This window comes from Canis aureus, chromosome 22 (assembly GCF_053574225.1).
Source record: "Canis aureus isolate CA01 chromosome 22, VMU_Caureus_v.1.0, whole genome shotgun sequence".
Lineage (NCBI taxonomy): Eukaryota > Metazoa > Chordata > Mammalia > Carnivora > Canidae > Canis > Canis aureus.
In genome coordinates this window covers 10,967,786-10,991,002 of record NC_135632.1, presented here as the reverse complement: position 1 = coordinate 10,991,002, position 23,217 = coordinate 10,967,786, and the positions used below count along the sequence as shown (strand labels likewise).

The following is a 23,217-nucleotide window of genomic DNA, read 5'->3' as shown; positions in this document are numbered from 1 at the left end:
TGATGGACTATTTCTGCACTGATATGAAGGTTATTTCCAACATGTGCGTTGGTCCCATACCAAGCAAGAGACAGGATTCATCAAATATTTGACATCCGCAGTTTCTCTACATTTTCCCTCCCATTTGGCCCCTTTTGTTTAAAATCAAAACATGCTAAGAACATACCTTTCATAAAAATATCTTTTAATACCTGTGGCCCCATTCAGCCAGGAAGAGGGGTAGGGTAAAGCAATGAGGCAAGTCATACAAGTGTAAAGTTAGTTTCTATCTTCACTTAAATTTTTTTAATAAATTCTGTTCATAATGGATTTGCATTAGTTTTGATTTAAAAAGATTACATTCAAGTATCATTTATCTTAATTATTAAGTTTTTTTGTGCTTTCTTAAATTTTGTTCCTGTGATGAATGGCTTATTTCCTTTACCATAGTTTGCCTGTAACAAGTTACTGCTTTATCTCTTTCCTTATTACCAAAAATATTGCAAGGGTTGCCCACATTCACACATAAGATGACTTTTTCACAGAACTGTTAGCTCCCTTTGTTCCTCATTCTTAGAGTTTACTCAAAAATGCCAGCTGTGAAATGACTTTGCTTCAAACTTAGAATAGGAAATATTTTATACACCTCAGAGAAAGTTCTGAAGAATTTTGATTAAAGTAGGATTTATTATGATGTGAGATATAAAACAATACACAGAAAGCATTTTATTTTTTAATATCATTAATAATGAACCAAGATAGCTTTGGCGACCAGAGTTTTATGCATAGGCCACTCTCTTCCATTGGTTTCCAGCTTCAAATACAGAAGAGTAGTCTTGTGTGCTCGTTTTATTCAAGTTTTTCAAACTAACTATATTATTGCCATAATTCATTTGCTTAAATACGTTTTACTTAATTGTACATGCAGGTGCCAATCAGAATCAGTATCACAAAACTGAATTAATATAGCTTTAGTGAAGGAAAAAAATCAGGTAATCATTTCAGGTATTAAAAAAAAAGCAAACACGTTCTTAATAAAAGATTGAGAAACAGTACTTTTTCCAAATCAAATATCAAACTGAGACAATAGTCTCTGCTGCTGAGGAATCCATATTTAACTAAGTGTAGTGGGTTGTTTAGTTTTATTAACTATATTTAGTACTTTTAGTAGTTAACCTCCCAAATTATTATCTGAATATTGGCCATAATTTGAGATATATGTCAGTAAGCACATAAAAATATAACAAAATTGGGGACACCTGAGTGGCTTAATTGGTTAAGTGTCTGCCTTTGGCTTGGGTGATGATCTCAGGGTCCTGGAATCAAGCCCTGAGTCAGGGTCCCTGCTCAGTGGGGAGTCTGCATCTCCCTCTCTGTCTGCCTCTCTCCTTCCTGCTTGTACATGCATGTGCTCTCTCTCTCTCTCAAATAAATAAACAAAATATTAAAAAAATAATCTAACAAGATTGTATCATAAGTTTCAGGATTTTATAAAAATTAACATTAATATGTTATTTATAATTAATGCCCAAGTATGTCATTGTTCATTGAAATAAAGTTTCATTTTCTCTTTCAATATTCCTTGAAATATTAAATACCAAATTTGTTATTTGGTGACTATATACTTGAAATATAGCTTAAAAAATGTCTTATAAGTGGCATAAACATGTAGGACTCAATGTTGCAAGGAAACTATATTAGATATTCAATTTAAAAAGTAGTCAAATACTTATAACATCATGATAACATGTTTTTATTTTATCTTAATCAAATTTAATAATGTATTGCAAAATAACCAAATAACAAATTTGAGCATGATCATCTTTTTTTTTAGCATGATTATCTTAAAACATAACTACTCACATTAAAATTTAGATCCGTGAGACAGCTGGAAACCACACATGGTCCTCTGATTTTCATTATATCCTCCTTATTTGCATTTTTAATTTTAAACATTGGCCACAATGGGTGAAAGTATTGGTACACATATCCAATTTTTTCACCAGGAGGAGCCTCAACTTTTAGCTACAAAAGATAGAGAAATGCAGATTGTGCATTTGATTTGTGAGCAACAAATTAGTCGTTTCCTATTAGCTTTTTGTACATATATGAATGGAACTTTCTGTGTTTAAGGCATGCCCTATATTTAGGAGTGGACATGGAAATGAAAACGCAGGATTTAGGTACTGAAACCCCTGAGGTGAGACCTGCTGCTGCTGCTCACTAACTACATGAAATGTGGGCATATCACTAAACCTCTAAAATTCGTTGTATATTTGCAAATGGGGGATAATAATATTTTTAGGTGCTTATGAAGATTACTTTTTAAATTGCTATGCCCATAAAACATGTCTTAAACTATAGTCATACCAACAATTATTTTATTTTTTATTTTTATTTTTATTAAAGATTTTATTTATTTATTTATTTATGAGAAATACGGAGAGAGAGAGAGAGAGAGAGAGAGAGAGAGAGAGAGAGAGAAACAGAGACAGGCAGAGGGGAGAAGCAGGCTCCATGCAGGGAGCCTGATGTGGGACTTGATCCCGGGTCTCCAGGATCATGCCCTGGCTGAAGGCAGGTGCTAAACCGCTGAGCCACCTAGGGATCCCGCCAACAATTATTTTATTACCAATATGCCAGGAAGTTTTGTCCCTCTATGCAAATGTAAATATGATTTCACTGAAATACTTTTGATTTAAAACCTAGTTCAGATATTGATTGTTTAAATTACAGTCTACCATAAACATGATGGATTATTATCCAGCCGTTTGTAAGAATGGAAGAAGCCCAAAACATACTCATGTAATCTTCAAGTTGTATTGTATATGTTAAGAAATGGTAGAAGTGGGCACCTGGGTGGCTCTCAGTTGGTTAAGCGTGGTTTCAACTCAAGCCATGATCTCAGAGTTGTGAGATTAAGCCCTGAGTCAGGCTCTAAGCCCAGTTTAAGATTCTCTCTCTCCTCTCCCTTTGCCCCTCCCCGTCCAAAAAAATTGTAAAAGATTATCTGCCAATTGTGTTTATAAGACACATGTATTTCATACATATGTATGCATTACACAACTACTCATAGAATAATTCTGGGAGAAGATTTAAACTCATGAAAGTAGTTCCATCTGCAGAGGAATATTAGGAGGCCGAAGAAACAAGAGTTTGAGGGGCACTGTTTCTCCTAAGTGTATTTTTCTTTCTTTCTCACTCTTTTTTCCTTTCTTTTTCCCTTCTTACCTTCCTTTCTTCTTTCCATCATATCTGATTTATTTATTTATTTATTTATTTATTTATATTGTTCATTTAAAATATAAATGAAGACTACGAAATTAAGAAGGTGGCAGTTGTAATGCAGTTTGTGAATCTTCCCCAAACTCTCATGAAAAAGGACAGAACAAGTATGATAGCTAAATAAAACAAAACCACTATCAAATTTATTATCAAAAGTAGATGGAAAAATTATAGCTCCATTTTTCAAACTACAAGCAAGTGTAATGAAATAAATGACAACAACAAATTCCTGAGATCCAAGGAATCCAGATATCACTAACAAGAAAGAAAAGAAAGGGATCCTACTCAGTGAAAGCTCAAAGGACCAGTCTGAGAAACACAGCTTAAAATGGGATGGGACTTCACAGCCTCTAATTTGTTGGCACTCTATCAGATGGCTATGAAGCGCTTGCAGACAAGTGCAAATATAAAACACAATATTTCAGAATAGAAAACTTCTAAAACTCCAAAGATCTTGTGATCTTCATTACCTGAAAAATATTTACAGTGTTGTGTATTCTTACTCTGTAGTATGTGGTACAAATTATAGTTTCCTCTCTAACATATTTCATTCCAGAATATTCTTTGTTGCCAAGCCCAATATTTTAATATACTGCACAATTTTGAGGCTTTTTTTGAAGGAACTCAAATACATTCTAAATCATGTAGAAATAATATTTACTGACCTTTTGTAGGTAGCAGTTTCTCCAGCAACAGCTACATCTTAGAGCTTTATGCACAGTTATGACATCACGGCCTATGTTATCATAAATTGTAATGGTAAAAGATCTTGAAGGTCCACAGAGGTATCTGAGGAAACAATTACTTCTGTCTTCTGCAAAATAAATTCTCTGTCCTTGGTTGTTCATGACTTCATATTTCTTACTAGTTTCAAAACAACTGAGAACTAAAGAATGAAACAAAGTGGTCATCTATTAATGGTGTGAGACATATAAATTGCCTATCAAATTATCTTCAAATTGGGAATGTACATTTGATAATAAACTGCTTGGGTTTAAGACATTTATCTTCACTGGTATCCTAGTTTCTCATTATGGAAAAAATAAAATAGATGTACTAGTTACTCTCTAGTTCCTTTTACTGCTAAAATTCTATGCATAGCTTTTTTGGAATCAGTTTTGAATTTCTGAGGTATTAACCCAATTTACTATTAATGTTTTGAGTTTTGTTAAATTTTAGTCCTCTTCTTCATCTTTCTCTTCCTCAGAACATGAAAAAGACATTAGATATTTAATCTGGATAGTAAAAACCAAGATAAAATATTTTACTGATGCTAAATTGAGGGAGACAATAAGCACTCATATATTATCCATATTAGATAATGATCAGATTCATCTCTTTTACAAGCAAATGGAAATATATTTTATCTTAATAATTTTATTTCTGTGATCATATAAACAAACTAGTCCTAATTTTTTTAAAGGTGTTTTCTATACCCTATATTCATTACTGCACTACTTAGAAAAGAAAAAGCAAAATGGAAGCTACCCAAAAAGTAGCAATATGTAGTATCCCCTTTGAGGATTATTGTGTTGCTATTTAAAACATTCAGTTTAAGATAAATAAAAATAACAAAAATGACAAAAACATTAAGAGAATAAAGATAAAAAATTGTGTGGACAATGATTAAAAGTGATTTTTAAAAATTCATCAAAAGAATATTTTAAAGTTTTCAAAGGAAATGTATCAGTAGTTGTGCATGGATGATATTTTTCTCCTACTTTTTAAAATTTTAGGTGTTCTTGAATGAGTATGTTTAATGAATATGTTACTGTAATATACATTTACCATTTTGTTTTAATGTTAACCTTTGAAACAGTTACAGAATTTCCTCACTTTTAATGATTTTTTGGCATATAAACATGTTTTTGTATTATATAAATGTTTTGTATTATATAAACATATATGTTTATATATGTTTTTGTATTATATAAACATATTTGAAAGATATTCATTTTTTAAGACTTATTTATTTGAGAGAGAGACAATGTGTGTGCGTGCAGGACAAGAGGAGCAGAGGGAAAGAGAGAATCTCAAGCAGATACCCCACTGAGCACAGAGATCAACTCATGGCTTTATCTCATGAACTCAAGATCATGACCTGACCCGAAATCCAGAGTTGGCCTCTTAACCGACTGAACCACCCTGATACCCTGAAAGATATTCATTTTTATTTAATATTCAAAGATAAACCATGATTCAAGATTTATGAAAAAATATTTTGTCTTTTAAACTTAATTCATTTTTATGAGTAGAAATCACGTATACATGACACAGATTTAAAAATGCAAAAGAAGGGGCACCTGGGTGGCTCAGCGGTTGAGCGTCTGCCTTTGGCTCAGGTCCTGATCCCAGGGTCCTGGGATTGAGTCCCACATCAGGTTCCCCGCAGGGAGCCTGCTTCTTCCTCTGCCTAAGTATCTGCCTTTCTCTCTGTGTCTCTCATGAGTAAATACATAAAATCTTTAAAAAAATGCAAAAGAAGGTATAAAATTAAAAATAATTCTTTCTTCCTGGCCTACTCTATTTTTCTCTTCTTCAATTTTATATGTATCCTTCTAGATACATATCTCTAGATATCTCAAACATAAGCAAAGCCTGAATGTATTATATACAAACACATAAAGAAACCCACTTTTATATGTACTACTCTGTAATTGCTTTTTATACTTAGCAATATATCTTGGAGTTCCTGACAATTCTACAGAGCTGTCTCATTCTATTAAATAAATGCACAATGTTAAATTATGTGAAAGTAATACTTGGAGCAGTAGTTCTTAAATTTTTAGCCTGCATCAGAACCATCTGGAGGACTTGATAAAACACGGATAATTGAACTCCACCTCTGGATTTTGTGATTTAGTGGGTCTGTGATGAAGCCTGGAATTTGATTTCCAACATGTTCCCAGGTGATGTTCATGCTGGCAGTCTGGCAACCATACTTTGAGAATAACTGGTTTGGAGAATTAGTTCCCTATAACATGTATAGTTAGATTTTTCTCAATATTTTTGCTATTTTCCTTCTCTCATGACTTTTATGACTTCATGCTGTGTGTTTATTTAAGTATATTCACTTATATTTCAGGGAAAGCCCAGGTCTGATTATTCTTTGATTTTTCTCAAAATTGCTAGCATATGTCTTGTCCATTATAGGTACTCAGTGGGGATTCTGGTTATTCATAAAATAAATAATTCAGTGTAGGGCAGCAGGAAAACCCTGAAGAAAACATTCATTTATAATATGCTTAAGTTGAAAAGCTTTTATGAATTAAATCAAACCACGAATGTCTATTTTAGTCTCAGATCTTCTAATGCATATATACAATGTCACAATAGGGATAACTATTTTTTAACTAAACTCTGGTTTCATTTCATTTACATGTATTATAGCTTCATATACATGAAAGAAATGCTTGTACTAAACTGAGGAGATAGAGGTAAACAGTTGCATTCTAAAGAATGGGAGTGAAATTGGACTGCCCAGAAACTTACTTGCATTCTTCTACTAGCAGAATTCCTGAAGGATATGGAACCACTGCTTCTCTGAAATACCTGTATATGAGGAATTTAGGATGGGAAAACCCTTTCAGGAAATAGACCTACTGTTTAGCAAGACAAAAATGCAGATTAACATTTTCAGGAGTGATCCGGAGGCATTATCTTTGTCTTTTTCCATGAGAAGATTACTATTGCATTTATCCTGTCATCAACTATGAGTCATATATTATACGTGTCTATATATTCTGTTCATATTTCAAGGTTTATTTTTACCCAGACACATGAAGCACTTTAATTTATAAGGAGTGACTGAACTATAGCACAAGAAATATTCAAGAGTGAATATATCAGTGTGTTTGGCACATACCTTCCAGAAGATCAAAACGTTGACACACTAGTAACTGATTTATCTAATAGAGTAGAAAATAAAGATAGGTGGTATGAAGTAGTTAAACTAAACTTAAAGCACCTACCAATACACATATATATTGTTGCCTATATTTAGGATATTTGAAATAATTGATCCATTATCAACATCTCTTTTTTCCTGTCAAATGTCATATACTAGTCTAAGTGTGAAATGTTTTTAAGCTATCCATACACAGTATACTCTAAAAATATTTTTATGTAATATTAAACAATTACAAGTGCTGTTAGACATTTAGCCAAAGAAAACACAATAGGTTAAATATAATTATATAGATGTCTTAAATAGAAATCCCAGCCTTTCATGGGCAAACAGATAAAGTTCTTTGAGGCTCTCTTTTGGAAAGTAAAGAATGAGGGAAAAACAGTCTTCCATTTCATGTGAAAGATAGTGAAGACTAGAAGAACTTACATGCTGTAAGTGATTTTCTTTGACCAAATTGATAAGGTTGCCAGATTTAGTAAAACAAAATAAAACAAAGCAAAACGCCCAGAATGCTCAGTTAAATTTGAATTTCAGTTAAATAATGAATAATTATTCCTACTAATATATGTCAAATAATGCATGAAACATTCTTAATCTAAAAAGTATTTGTTTACTTGAAATTCATATGTAACTAAGTGTCTTGTATTTTATTTGGTAATCCTATGAATAGACAAATGAAAAAAGAAAAGAGAGGGATTCGAACCCTCTGCCACTGGTGGATCACAGAGACTAAAAATAAAAACAATATATATGTACCCTTATGCATATTGCAGCATTATTTATAATAGCCAAGATATGGAAGCAACCTAAGTGTCCATCAATAGACAAATGGGTAAAGAAAATGTGATATATATCTGTACATACAATGAAATACTATGCAGCCATAAAAAAGATGGAATTGTGCCATTTGAGACAACATGGATGTACCTACAGGGTCTCTACTAAGTGAAATAAGTCAGACTGAGGAAGACAAATACCATATGATTTGACTCATAAGTGGAACCTAAAAAAACCCCAAACAAATGAATAAACAAATGAAGAGCAGAATCAGACCTATAGATACAGAGAACTGTATTGGTTGCCTGACAGGAGTAGGGTGTGGGAAGTTGGGCAAAATGCATAAAAGGAGGGCAGCCCAATGGCTCAGTGGTTTAGCGTCGCCTTCGGCCCAGGGCATGATCATGGAGACCTGGGATCGAGTCCCGCATTGGGCTCCCTACGTGGAGCCTGCTTCTCCCTCTGCCTGTGTCTCTGCCTCTCTCTCTCTCTCTCTGTCTCTCTCTGTCTCTCATGAATAGATAAAGTCTTTTAAAAAATGCATAAAAGGGCATGGGAGATACAGGCTTCCAGTTATGTAATGAATAAGTGACAGGAATAAAAGGCACAGCATAAGGAATATAGTCAATGACATAATAATAGCAGTGGTTGTAATAGGACAAATGATAGCTACACTTGGGTGAACATAGCACAATGTACAACTTCGTCAAATCACTAAGTTATACATCTGAAATCCATATAACATTGTATATCAACTATACTAAAAAAAACAAAACAAAAAAATGATGAACTGAAGAATCTCTTCATTGGTTATTTACACAGACCAACATCATAGTGAGAAAACACAATGACTAATCCAAATGCTGCTGCAAAGAACTATCTAGATTTCCTCAAAGCTAGTTTTGTAAATGTTCTGAGAAACTTTATTGATAAAAGTGCCTTTTTAGTATGTAGCTATCAAAGACAAACATGACTACCATACAGACAGATGAGCTTAAAACAATGGAAGCAGGAGCAGGTATTACCTGTGCATGAAGAGTTCAAATATTTTTTGTATAGAATACAATGGGTATGGAGTCAAAGGCATCTTCTAAGTTGAGGCTATTGGCCTCAAAGCTTTTGGTTCCTTTCTAGTTTTACTGTTGGTTTTCTAGCTTTTTCCTGAACACTGGTAGAGGTGTGTGAGTGTGGGAAGGTGTGAGAAATACCACACTACCAGAGTTTAATTGCATTTCTCTGCAAACACTCTGAATCAACAAAGAGCTTTTGGGGCTGCCTGTGATAGGGAGGGTGAGGGGCAGAGGGAGAGGAAGAAGCAGACTCCCCACTGAGCAAGAAGCCTGACATGGGGCTCCAACCAGGACCCTGGGATTGTGACCTGAGCAAGAGGTAGATGCTTAGCTGACTGAGCCACTCAGGTGTCCCCAATTTCCTAATTTAAAAAGCAAGTATTTATTTTCAAATGGACTTCCCAGGAAATACATTTGTAAGCCACCATGTTATATTATTTACAATCAAAATTAAAATTAAATGTAAAAATCTTAATGTTATAGGGATAGTATTTTAATCTACAGTTAGAATTTTTTCATATAACACAAACTGTATTTTGAGACTATCAAATTCATATTATTACCACTTGAATAAGTTAAGAAACATATTACCATACCTGAGTCAAATATTCCAGTCCAGGTGGACAGTTGGGTATTGTCCCTGGTGCTCTCATCCCATGTATGGTGGGTTGGAGATTAGAAAAAGCCATCAATCAAGCAATCAAGATTACATAAATTCACAAGAATGTGACAGATTGAAGAGATTTCTTTTTTTATCTGTAAAATCTAACATGAAAGAAACATTAACCTGGCTAGAGACAGGAATCCACTTCAATTTCAGGTCTATTTTTCTTTATTTAATGGTATAAACCATCATCCATACCTATTTTTAAATTGTTTTCAACTGAAATATTGAAGGTTTTATTTATGGAGACTGACTCTCACTAAAACCAAAAAGGAAACACAGAAATAAAGAAGTCTCAGTTAATACCAGTATCATAAACTGTGTAAATTGTTATACACATTCCTACATGGCCCCTCATCTATTTAAATACATTTACATCTTTAGGTTCAGAACCATTTGACAATGACTAGATGGATTCTTTCCCTCCAATGTTGAGGATGTGTTATTGTGGACATGACAACATTTTGTTCTGGATAAAGAGCAGATAAAAAATTTTAAATTGAGATTTGGGGAACTACCTGTCTCTAGTGCCTTGATTCTAACAAACTCAGAACAAATATATATAGAATCAAAATTTTCTTTTTGGCCCTGAGTAAATTCTCATTATTCTCCTCTGTATCTTCCTCAGGTTGTGTTAGTATTAAACTTAGGAAATAAAGGCACAAATCCATGCTTCCAACTCAAAATTTAGGAGGATAATTCTGCATGCTTATAAACACATTTAAGATATTACGGAATTTATTACATTGTTTTGAGGCAAATATTGTAAGATTTACTGTCATTCAGATACATTAAAATAAAAAAACAAGAAATGATAACATAAATGCAAGAGATGAGCATCAATCATAATTACTCAAGGATGTGTTTTGGAAAAATATTTGCTAGGGAATACAAGAGTGAGTTTTAAATAGATTGCATTCCATATGATCATATTATGACATGAGAGCTGAGATAAAGAGAAATGAAGAAAGGATGGTAGCAGAAGAGAGAAAAACGCAAACTGAAGAGATTTTTTTTTCTTTTTAGTTTAGCTGTTTATTTGAATTTTTATGATTAAATTTTAAAGGAATTGAAAAATATTTTCCAAACTGGCTAATGCATTTTACATTACCTCTGGCGATGTATGAGAGTTCTATTTTCTCAACATTCTTGTCAACACTTTTTATTGTCAGTCTTTTTAATTATGGATACCCTAATGGGTGTGAAGACATATCTTATAGTAGTTTTGATTTACATTTCCCTAATGGCTAGTTTTAATGAATAGCTTTTTTATGTGTTATTGACTATATATATATATATATATATATATATATATGAGAACACTGTCTTTAAATCCTTTGCCCATTTTGATCTATTATTCGTCTTTTTTACTGATGAATTATGAGAGATTTTATACGTTTTGGATTAAGCCCCATTATAAGATGTGTAAATATTTTTCTTCCATTATGGGGATTGTCTTTCTACTTTCTTGATGATGCCCATTGAAACACAAAAGTTTAAATTTTTGATGTAGTCCAATTTATCTATTTTGTTACCTTTGTGCTGTGTCACATCTAAGAAACCATTCCTTCATCCAAGGTCACAATGACTTATTCTTCTGATTTTCCTAATAGTGTTAATGTTCAGGTATTATATTCGGGCCTTTGATCCCTTTTAATTTTTGTATATACTGTGAGGTAGGGCCCAACTTTACTCTTTTGCATGTGGATATACAGTGGATATTCCAGTACCATTTGTTGAAGAGATTGTGTGTTTTATTTTTTTCATTGAGTTATTTTGGCACCCTTGCTGAAAATCAATTGGCTTTAAATATAAAGATGTATTTCTGGACTCATTCTATTTCATCGTTGTATAGGTCTATCTTTCCTAAGCCCACAGCATCTTTAGTTTGTAGAAGTTTAGAAAGAGGGGATCCCTGGGTGGCTCAGTGGTTTGGCGCCTGCCTTTGGCCCAGGGCGCGATCCTGGAGACCCGGGATCGAATCCCACGTCGGGCTCCCGGTGCATGGAGCCTGCTTCTCCCTCTGTCTGTGTCTCTGCCTTTCTCTCTCTCTCTCTCTCTCTCTTTCTCTATGTCTATCATAAATAAATAAATAAATCTTTTAAAAAAAGTTTAGAAAGAGAGAAGAGTGAGTCCTCCAACGTTATTTTTTTTTCTTTCTTTTTTTTTTTTTGGTTATTTTTTTTTCAAGATTGTTTTGAATATTTTGGTTTTCATGTTATGTTTCCAAATAAATTTTAGGGTCACTTCAGTTTCTACAAAAATACTACCTGTGATTCTGATAGATATTAATTGACTCTGTAGATCACATTAGGTAGTATTGCCATCTTAACAAATATCAAGACTTCAAATTCACAAGGATCTACAAAATTTATTTAGATTTTCTTTAATGTCTTTCAACAATATTTTCTGATTTTCAAGATTTTGTGCATCTTGTAAAACTTATTATACTTTGTTCTTTTTGATGGTATTATAATTATTTTCTTATTCTGCCTTCATGAATGGAAGAGTTGGTTGTTATAGCAAACTATTGTCTCATTTTAAGAAATTGCCACATCCAGCCATCCCAACCTTCAGCAAGTACCACCCTGATTAGTTAGTTAGCAGTTGTCAGCATTGAGGCAAGACCATACACCAGCAAAAAGATCATGATTCACTACAAAGGTAAGAAAATTAGCATTTTTTAGCAATAAAGTATTTTTTTAAAGATTTATTTATTTATGATAGACACAGAGTGAGAGAGAGGCAGAGACACAGGCAGAGGAAGAAGCAGGCTCCATGCAGGGAGCCTGATGCGGGACTCGATCCTGGGACTCCAGGATCGCACCCTGGGCTAAAGGAAGGCGCCAGACCGCTGAACCACCCAGGGATCCCCAGCAATAAAGTATTTTTAAATTAATATATGTACATTGTTTTTTAGACATAATGCTATTACACACCTAACAGAGTATAGTGTAAAGAAAGCTTTTATATGCACTGGGAAATCAAAACCTTATTTGCCTTACTTTATTGTGATATTAGTTTTATTGTAGTGTTCTAGAGCGGAACCTGTAATATCTCCAAGATATGCCTATACAGATTATCCTTTCACCACTGAGTATTAATGGCTCCCTTATCAAAAATTAGTTCATCTTATCTGGATTTACTTCTGGGTTCTCAGTTATGTTCCATTTGTTTATGTGTCTGTTTTTATGGCATCACCATGCTGTTTTTTTGAGGTACAGTTCACAAAAATGTAAGATATTTAAGGTATACAATGTGAGGATTTGATATATGTATACATTGTGAAAAGATTCCTTCCTTTCAATTAGTTAATACACTTGTCACCTGTATATTTACTTGCTTTTTCAATGAGAACATTTAAGTTCTATTCTCTTATCAAATTTAAATTATATAATAAATACAATGTTATCAACTATAGTTACACATTATACATTAGAGTCTCAGAAATTGTTCCTCTCATAACAGGAAGTTGATACCCTTTTACCAAACTATCTTTTTTTTTTTAAGATTTATTTATTTGAGAGAGAGAGAGAGAGAGAGAGAGAGAGAGGCAGAGACACAGGAGGAGGGAGAAACAGGCTCCATGCACCGGGAGCCCGATGTGGGACTCGATCTCGGGACTCCAGGATCGCTCCCTGGGCCAAAGGCCGGCGCTAAACCGCTGAGCCACCCAGGGATCCCCTATCTTTATTTTCCCTACTCCCCAGGCCCTGGCAACCACCATTTTGCTACCCTATGTCTTATGAATGTAACTTTTTTTTTTTTTTTTTTAAGATCCTGCACACAGGTATACCATACAATATTTGCCTGTCTATGACTGGCTTATTTCACGTAGTATAACTAACCTCTAGGTTTATGCATGTTGTTAAAAATGGCAGGATTTTCTTCATTTTTAAGACTGAATAGAATTCTTTTGTGTATACCATATTTTCTTGGCCCAATCATTCATTGACAGAGAGGTTGCTTTTATACCTTGGCTGCTGTGAATAATGCTGGAATTAATGTGGGAGTCTTCAAGGTCATGGTTTCATTTCCTTTGGATATATACCGAAAAGGAAGATTGGTGGACCATATGGTAGTCCTATTTTTAATTTCTTGAGAAACTACTATACTGTTTTTCATACTATTTGCATACATTTACCTTTCCACAAAGAGTACAGAAATGTTCTTTCCTCCACATCCTCTCCAGCACTTATCTTTTGTTTATTTTAGAATAGCTGTTCTAACAGGTGTGAGATGGTATCTCATTTTGGTTTTGATTTGCATTTCCCTGATGATTAGTCATGTTGAGCACCTTTTCATGTACTTGCTGGCCATTTGTATTTCTTCTTTGGAAAAAAAAATATCTATTCAATTCCTCTGTTCTTTTTAAAATGGGATTTTCTTTCTTGTTATAGAGTTGTATGAGTTTGTTATATATTTTGGTTGTTAACTTTTATCAGATGTGTGGTTTCCAAATATTTTCTATTTTCTACCATTCAGTAGGTTGCCTTTTCATTTTACTGATGGTTTCCTATGCCGGGCAGAAGCTTTTTAGTTCCATGTAATCCCACTTGTTGATTTTTTCTTTGATTGCCTTTGCTTTTGGTGTCAAATAAAAAAAATCATTTCCAAGACCAATGCTAAGAAGCTTAACCCTTTGTTTTCTTTTAGGATTTTAAGGCTTTAGGTTTTACATTCAAGTCTTTCATTCATTTTGAATTGCTTTTACGTATGATGTTAGATAATGGTCCAGTTTCATTCCTTTGCATGTGATTACCAGTTTTTCCTGGCACCATTTATTGAAAAGATTATCATGTCCCATTATACATTCTTCTTTCTTGAAAATTAATTGACCAAATATGCATATATGGTTTTTTTTCTGGGCTCTTTATACTTTTCCATCTATGTGCCTGCCTTTATTCCAATATCATATTGTTTTGATTAGTGTAGTTTCGTGTATAGTTTAAAACCAGTATGCCTCTCTTTTTTGTTTTTCTCTCTTAGGATTGCTTTGGCTATCAGGGGTATTTTTGTGGTTCAGTTTGAATTTTAGGATTTTGAAAACTTTGTGGAAAGTTGTTTTTGATGTTTTATAGGCGTTGCATTGCATCTATGATGGCCTTTGGTATTCTGGACATTTAACAGTATTAATTCATCTGACCCAAGAATATGGGATATATTTCCATTTATTTTGTCTTCTTCAATCTCTTTCATCAATCTCTTATAGTGTTCAGTGTAAAGGTTTTTCACCTCCTCAGTTAAATTTATTCTTGAGTATTTTATTTTTCTTGATGCCATTGTAAATGAAATTGCACTCTTAATTTCTCTTTCAGATAGTTCCTTGTTAGTGTATAGAAACAGAACTAATTTTGTTTATTTATGTATAAAGATTTTATTTATTTATTCATGAGAGACATGGAGAAAGGGAGACATAGGTAGAGGGAGAAGCAAGCTCCCATGGGAAGCCTGATGAGGAACTTGATCCCAGGACCCTGGGATCGTGATCTGAGTGAAAGCCAGAGCTCAACCGCTGAGCCACCCAGGTGCCCCCAGAACTAGTTTTTATATGTTGATTTTATATTCTGCAGCTTTACTGAATTTGTTGATTAGTTCTAACAGTTTTTTATAGGAGTCATTAAAATCTTTTATATATAAGATTATATCATTTACAGAGATAATTTTACTTGTTGTTGCTGTTTCCAGTATGAATGCCCTTTACTTATTTTTCCTGCCTAACTACTGTAGTTACTAGTTCAAATACTATGTTGAATAGGACTGGTGAAACTGGGCTCTCTTGTCTTATTCCTGATCTTAGAGGAAAAGCTTTCAACTGTTCATTGTTGAGTATGATGTCTTAGCTGTGGTTTCGTCATAAATGGCTTTGAAAACATCCAGATACATTCCTTCTATACCCAATTACTTGAGAGTTTTTATCATGAAAGTATATCAGATTTTGTCAAATACTTTTTCTACATCTATTGACATGATCATATGATTTTTCATTTTTATTTTACTAAAGGGTCATATCACATTGATTGATTTGCTCATGTTGAAACACCCTTGCATCTCTGGGATGAATTTCATTTGATCGTGGTGTATGATTATTTTAATATGTTGTTTAATTTGGTTTGCTAATATCTTGTTAAGGATTTTTGCATCTGTATTCATCTCAGATATTGACCTATAATTTTCTTTGTAGTGTCCTTGGCCTGGTTTTGGTATCAAGATAATGCTGGCCTTATCAAATGAGTTTAGGAGTGTTCCCTGCTCTTCAAATTTTTAGAAGTTTGGGAAGGATTTTCATTAAGTTTTTAAATGTTTGGCAGAATTTACCAGTGAAACCATCTGATTCTGAGCTTTTCTTTTTTGAAATTTGTTTGATTACTGACTCAATCTCCTTACAAGGAATTGGCTAATTCAAATTTTCTATTTCATCATTATTCAGTCTTGGTAGGTTGCATGTTTCTAGGAATTTATCCATTTTAAGTTATCTAACTGATGGCATATCATCATTCATGGTAGTCTCATAATTCTCTGGTATCAATTATAATGTCTCCTTCATTTCTAATTTGATGTATTTATCTTCACTTTTTTTCTTAGTCTAGCTAAAGGTTTGTTGATTTTGTTTATCCTTTCAAAATATCAGCCCAGTTTTGTTGATATTTCTTTTTTCTGGTCTCTATTTTACTTATTTCTCATTGATCTTTTTTTTTTCTCATTGATCTTTGTTATTTCTTTCCTTCTTCTAACTTTGGGTTTAGTTTCTTTTTTTTATTAATTTATGTGTATAGTGAGAATGTTTGAGATTTTCCTTTTTTTTAATGTAACTACTTATTGCTATAACCTCCCTCTTAGAACTGCTTTGGTGCATCTCATAAATTTTAGTATGTTGTATTTACAATTTCATTTCATTTATTTTTTATTTTTTAAAAAAGATTTTATTTATTTATTCATGAGAGACACAGAGAGGCAGAGACACAGGCAGGGGGAGAGGCAGCCTCCATGCAGGGAGCCCGATGTGGGACTAGATCTGGGACTCCAGGATCACGCCCTGGTCTGAAGGCAGGCGTTAAATGGCTGAGCCACCCAGGCATCCCCAATTTCATTTATTTTAAAATATTATTGAACTCTCTTAGTTTTTTGACCCTTTGATTATAATGGAATGTTTTGCTTAATTTTCATATATTTGTAAAATTTCTAGTTTTCCTCCTGTTATTGATTTCTATTTTCATACTATTGTCATCAGAAGAGATATTTGGCATAGGTTCCGTCTTCCTAAATTTGCTAAGAATTTGATCCATCTTGGAGAATGTTCCATATGTACTTGCAAAGAATGCGTATTCTGCTGCTGTTAGATGGAATGTTCTCTATATGTTCGTTAGAGTCGTTTGATTATAGTTCAAGTTCAGTGTTTCCTTTTTGATTTTATATCTGGATGACCTATTCAATGGTAAAAATGGAGTATTGAAGTCTCCTGTTAGTATTGTATTTCTCCCCTCAGAGTTGTTTGTATTTGTTTGATGTATATATAGCTGCTCTGATGTTGGATTCATATATATATATTTATGATTGTTTTTACCTTCTTCATTAATAGAACCTTTTGTCATATAATTACTGTCTCTTGTTTATCATTTTTGACTTAAAATCTATTTTGTTAATATGAGTATTGCTATCTCTGCTTTCCATTTTCATGGAATATCTTTTTCTAGTCCTTCACTTTGAGTCCAGGCTTGTCCTTAAAGTTGAAGTGAACTATTTTTAGGCAGCATATAGTTGAGTTTTATTTTTGTCCATTTAGCCACTGGATGCTTTTTGATTGGACACCCTAATCATTTACATTTATACTAATTATTGATGGGCAAGGAATTTCTAATGCCATCTTATTGTTTTCTAGCTATTTTATATTTCTCTTGCTATCTTCCTTTGTAATTGATGATTTTCCATAGTGTTATGCTTTCATTCCCTTTTCTTTATCTTTTCTCTATCTACTATAGGTTTTTGCTTTGTTGTTACCAAGAGGCTTACATAAAACATCTTATAGCTACACCAGTCCATTTAGAACTGATAACTACTTAACTTAAATTGCATACAAAAACTCCAAACTTTTCTCTCCCTCACATTTTATGTTTTTGAAATCACAATTTACCTCCGTTTATATTGTGTATTCATTAGCAAATTATAGTAATTCTTAATCTTTTTGTCTTTATTTTTATACTAAAGTGATTAGCACACTATCATATTACAGTATGAGAATATTGTGAATTTGATTATATACTTACCTTTACCAATGTGTTTTATATTTTCATAAGTTTTCATGTTACTAATTAGTGTTCTTTCATTTCAGTTTGAAGAACTTCTTTCAGCATTTCTTGAAAGACAGGCCTACTGGTGATGAACTCCCTTAGCTTTTATTTATTTGAGAAGGTCTTTATTTCTCCTTCATTTTTGAAGGACAACTTTTCCAGGTAAAGTATTTTAGGTTGGCAGTTTTTTCTTTCTGCATTTTGAATATATCATCCACTCTCTCCTGGCTTGCAAAGTTTCTTCAGAAAAAGCTGCTGATAGCTTTATATGGGGGTTCCCGTGTATATGAAGGGTTTTTTTGTGTGTGATTTTTATTATTATCTTAATTTTTTTGACAGTTTATTGTAATGTGTCTTGCAGAAAATATTTGGAATTAAAATTTTAGGGAAACCGATGAGCTTTACGAACCTGATGTCCAAATCTATCCTCGGATTTGGGAAGTTCTTGGCCATTATTACTTTAAATAACTATTATGCCCTCTTCTTCCTTTCTTATACTTCTGTCAGCACTGTTGGAGATTCTGAGGTTTTCTCAGAACTTTTCTATGGTTGTACCCACTCCACATTTCTTTTTCCTTCTTGGTAGTAATCCTTAAGGTTGTATGCCTTCTCTTGGTGCTGCAAAGCTAGACCACATGCTCTTGTTTGCTTTCCCTCGGTCAGTGCTGATTGCACAAGTTTGCTTGATTTTTTTCAAGTTCCATATAATTGGGCCGGCTTTCTTTGTGCTCACTAGCTATCTGAAAAAGCTTTTGCCACTTTGGGGAGTATGAACAGGGAGATGGTGATGAGGAAGGAATGTGTGTTGTGTGAGGCACACGGAGTGTTGTGGGTGCCTGTGGGCCGGTTGGGAGGATCTGCAGGAGAGATAGGCTGGGCTATAGATGGAGTTTGTGACGGAGCTGGTGGGATCCACGTCCTTTGATGCCCTCCCAGAGCCCTTCATCCGTTCTCCAAGATACTCCTTGTTCTACTCAGTATTCAGGATAGAGTGAGAAAAAAGTGGGTCTCTTTTGCATATCTGGGGAAGCTGGCCTCTCACCTACATGCTCAACGTTCTCCTGTGCAGAAATCATGAACCAAAAAAGGTGTCTCTTGGTAATGAGCTCTGCTGCCCTGGGGGAGGGTGATGCGGGTAAAGTGAAGCTGTTTCTCTTACCCTCTTCAATGTGTTTACTCTCTGATAATGTTTTGCTCCAGAGGTGTGCCAGACTATCTCTGCTGCACTGCTGAACTTCACAAAGGCACTCTCATGTAGAGATGACTGTCAAAATCAGTCATCTTTGGGGAAGAATTTAGTAGAATACTCCAGTTTTGTCACTTAATGGTGTTACTCTGCAGTTTTACAGAAAAAAAAATGAGCCTCGAAGTGTTTTGTTGTCATTTAGATTTATAAATAGAGGAGCTAGAAAGAGAACCCAGGTATGCTGAAAAGAGGGATTGGATCAAGGCATGGAATAGGTAGTCTCCAGCTGGAGACAATGACTGCTTCCTCCTTTGGCTACTGAAAGCTCAGTGGGATCCCAGAGATTTGTCCTAAATCCAGGAACCCAGGCATCCTCTCCAAAAAGGCAGCCAGCTTATCACTTATATCAGAATAGAAGTAATAAAGCCTCTGCAAATTTATAGATCTTTTGGCCTAAACACTATCGTTTCCTAATAAAAGTTATAAAATCTCCATCAGAAAGGCCACAAAGAGGACCATAGACATAAAAAAGGGCAGAAGTCATTTATGGTGACTCAGAGTTGGAACACATCAGTCTCTGGAAGCTCCATGTGAAATGGTTACCTGGGAGGTGAATTAGGAGAGGCTTGATCCTCTATCTGGCCCACATCCACAGCCTCTCAAAGTTGTTGTGACGAAGAGTTAGGATACCCAAGCAGCCACGACAAAGAAACATTCCATTCAGAACTTTGAAGTTAAATTAGTTCTATGAATACTTCCATGTGTACTAGGATATAAAACTGATGATTCTCTTGCAGTATGGCTCCTACACTCCCAATATTAGTTTACTTTTTTGCACCTTGTGCAAAGGGGTGTTCTTGAGAAGCCCCCCTTCATAAGCCTTCATCCAGATTAGCACATTGAAAACCTCTTCATTTTCTGGATCAGGAAGGTTCAAATGAGTCATCCCAGAACTCTACCCTGTTGGCTCTAGTAACCTTGTGTCATGAGTTGCAAAAAATAGAAATAAATAAACTATTAAAAGAAATATAGAGACAGCATGTCTCACTTAAATTCTAGTATTTCCAGAGTTTTGAAAGAGACATGTTAAGGTTTACAAACCTCTTTATCCAAAGTTGCCCTCTTAATTTTTCTTTCAGTCATTGAAAAGTTATGTTTCCTACTCATGCAAAATTAAAAGGTATATAGAAACCTCAAAAACCAGAATTGTTAAAGGGTTATATTCATACCATGAGTTGTATCTTATATATCTTAAAAACAGAGTCTCAATTTCCTTACCTATAAAATATACTTTCAGGTTTCATTTAGTTATACAGTTTTCCAGTTCCTGCATATATTCTCAAATACTTCTTTTTTGAACACTAAAGGAAATTCAAGTATGTTTGGTATGTATAAATCAAGCTGAATTAAAATTGAGTTCACAATTTAAGATAAAACTGTAAGAAAACTAAAATTTGGAAAACAAAAATTGGAAAACAAAACTATGGAGTGTGTAAGTTATTTAGTAAATATACACACACACGTAATTATTACTGTTTGAATCATATATCAAAACCTACACTTTGTCACAAATATTCAGTGTAGTATAGGAGAGCACTTATTTCCTCAGTGTGGAAAACACTAGCTATACCCAATGCTGGGATGAATCACATTACTCTTAAAAAAAAAAATGGCCTCTCAGATAACTTTCTGCAATATCTGAAAGTCATAAAAAATGCTTATAGTGTAACATCATCTGAGTTGCAAATCAATGATGCATTAACAATAAACATAATAGCAATGATTGTAAACAATGTTTATTTAATCCTAACAAAAACTTTAAAAAGAAGGAATTTTAACTTAATTATAGAAATAAAGAAGTCAAAGTTTAGAGAAATCTCATTAAGATTTTTATCCAAAATCACACAGCTAGAAAATTCAGGAGCTGAAATCAAATCCTGATCATATTTTGATTTGATAAGCAAATTGCTATAGTTTTTACCTATTTCTTATCTGCTCATATGATTGAATTTAATTATCTATCAATTACTTTTAATTCCTTAAGGCTACATGAAATCATTTATTTAAGAAACTTCTACTGATTAAGTAGTTTGACTAATTCTCTAAATATCAACTGTCATAAAACCGAAGAGGCATGGAGGTGAACCTAGCAAATTTCTTCGGTTAAAAATTACATCAGTTCCACCCATCACAGATAGAGATTTGTAAACTAGCCAATAAAACAGAAGAGTGCCAAAACCAAGCATGGAAAAAAAAAAAAAAAGAGAGAGAAATAGACTACTCACTAAATTGGGTTTACAGAGCTTTGTTACTTTAAGACTGAGACTTGAGTCTTGAGTCTGTCACCTGAGCTGGGAGCATTGTCTGATCTTTTGGCAAAATTCCAAAAAGCTATGTTCCATAATTTGACCATGAGAGAAGACCTAAGTCATTTTATGTCTTAGACACTTAGACACATTAACAAAGAGTGATAAGAATAAAGTCTTTCTCTTAAGGATGTGATAACGTATATTAGCCTTTCAGCAAGATAAGAAAATGTAATAAAATCAGTTATCAGTTTAAATCTGTTTCTTTTTGCTGGAAACATCCAGTTTTGCTTACTTCAAATCTTATTTCCCTTCTACATTCATAAAAAGCATCATAAACACAGGTTACGAATATGTGAGGTATGGTAAAATTAGAGTCAGTATCCTGCATATGAGTACCTACAGCCACTTTTATAACAGCTGGCTGAGCAATTTTTTTCAGTGTTATGCTGTTAACATAGACACAAATTTAAATAAGCAAAATTCATTTATAAAATACAAGCCCACTATTGTTTCAATTGGCCTTGTTCTTCCTTAAATTATTTATTACTATTATGTAACCAATATTTATTGAGAATTCAACATCACATAGCTTAAAACACTTCATAATTACACTTTTTCAAAAGGAATACCACTTTTTGAAGGAAAATCTCGGAGAATCTCATACGTACAAATACAAATCATATTTGGAGGCAAGAAAAAGTATTTTTAATTTTTATTTATTTTGATTGGAGATGTACTGAGGAAAGGGAAAATGGGCAAAAAGGACATTTAGGATATTTTCTTGCCCTGAATGAGCAGTGAAGATTTATCCGATAAGGACAAGTTGATTGGTTAGTCATTCTGAGAAAATAAAAACTCCATGTTTATGAAATAATATATTTAAAACACATTCTAATAATGGCAACTAAACAATGGTAGAAATGTTAAATAAATGTTGAACATCTTATAATCCTATATAAGTCTTATATATCTGTTAATTATATGTGTGTAGTTATCTATATACACAGAGAGAAGTAAATTTACTATTTACATTTTCAAATTTCTTTCCCCATGAAATATTACATTTCATTTGCTAAGGCTATGGTTCTCAAGTCTGGTTCCCAGATGAAGACCATCAATATCACATTAGAAAGTGTTAGATTGCAAATATCAGGTAGCACCTGAGCTCCACCAGTCAGAAACTCTGAGAATGGGCCCAGCAATTTGCATTTCATCAAACTTTCTAGGTAATTTTTATGCATGCTAATGTTTGACAATCACTGTGTTACAAGATCCTTAGCTGATAAGTTAGGCAGAATGGGTATGCTTGTTCCAACGTGAACTAGAAATTATATTTTTAAGTATTTTTTTAAAGCAAAGCAATTGAATCAGAAAACTGAACTATGTAAGTATGATAAACAGTCTCAGATATCAAACCAAAAATAGTATCTCACTTTAAAAGGTAACATAATAATAGGTAACACCATTGTGATGCTTACTCTCAATGTGCCAGGCATGGTTCTAGGAACTTTCCATATAATAACCTATTGAATCATCATAACAATCCACTGGTGTGTATTGAGAGTATTTTGAGGTGTAGCCACAAGTGAATGAACTGATTCCCCCTATTAATATGCTCACTGGGACATAGGAGACACTGAGACATGGAAAGGTTATAGGATTTGTCCCAAATACAGAACTGATAGAAGAAAACAAGTCACAGAGTAAACAAGTAGCAGACATGGGATACTAACTCTAATTGCAAATTGC

The 23,217-nt window shown here is 33.6% G+C and overlaps 1 protein-coding gene across 7 annotated transcripts in view; it reads right to left on the bottom strand.

Annotated features, from left to right (window-relative positions):
- LOC144293755 (phospholipid scramblase 1-like) overlaps positions 1-19,873 on the bottom strand; it is a 34,157-nt gene extending 14,284 nt beyond the window's left edge. For 5 of the 7 annotated variants that reach the window (XM_077864778.1, XM_077864779.1, XM_077864783.1 and 2 more), the window contains exons 1-5: positions 19,763-19,873; positions 9,618-9,786; positions 7,130-7,172; positions 3,930-4,150; positions 1,843-2,004 (exon numbers count right to left, since the gene is read on the bottom strand). In XM_077864778.1, the coding sequence (XP_077720904.1) occupies positions 1,843-2,004; positions 3,930-4,150; positions 7,130-7,172; positions 9,618-9,710 (519 nt within the window). In that variant the 5' untranslated portion in view covers positions 9,711-9,786; positions 19,763-19,873. The other 2 variants (XM_077864781.1, XM_077864780.1) reach the window with 2 other exon arrangements.
- Between the last annotated feature and the right edge of the window lie 3,344 nt (positions 19,874-23,217).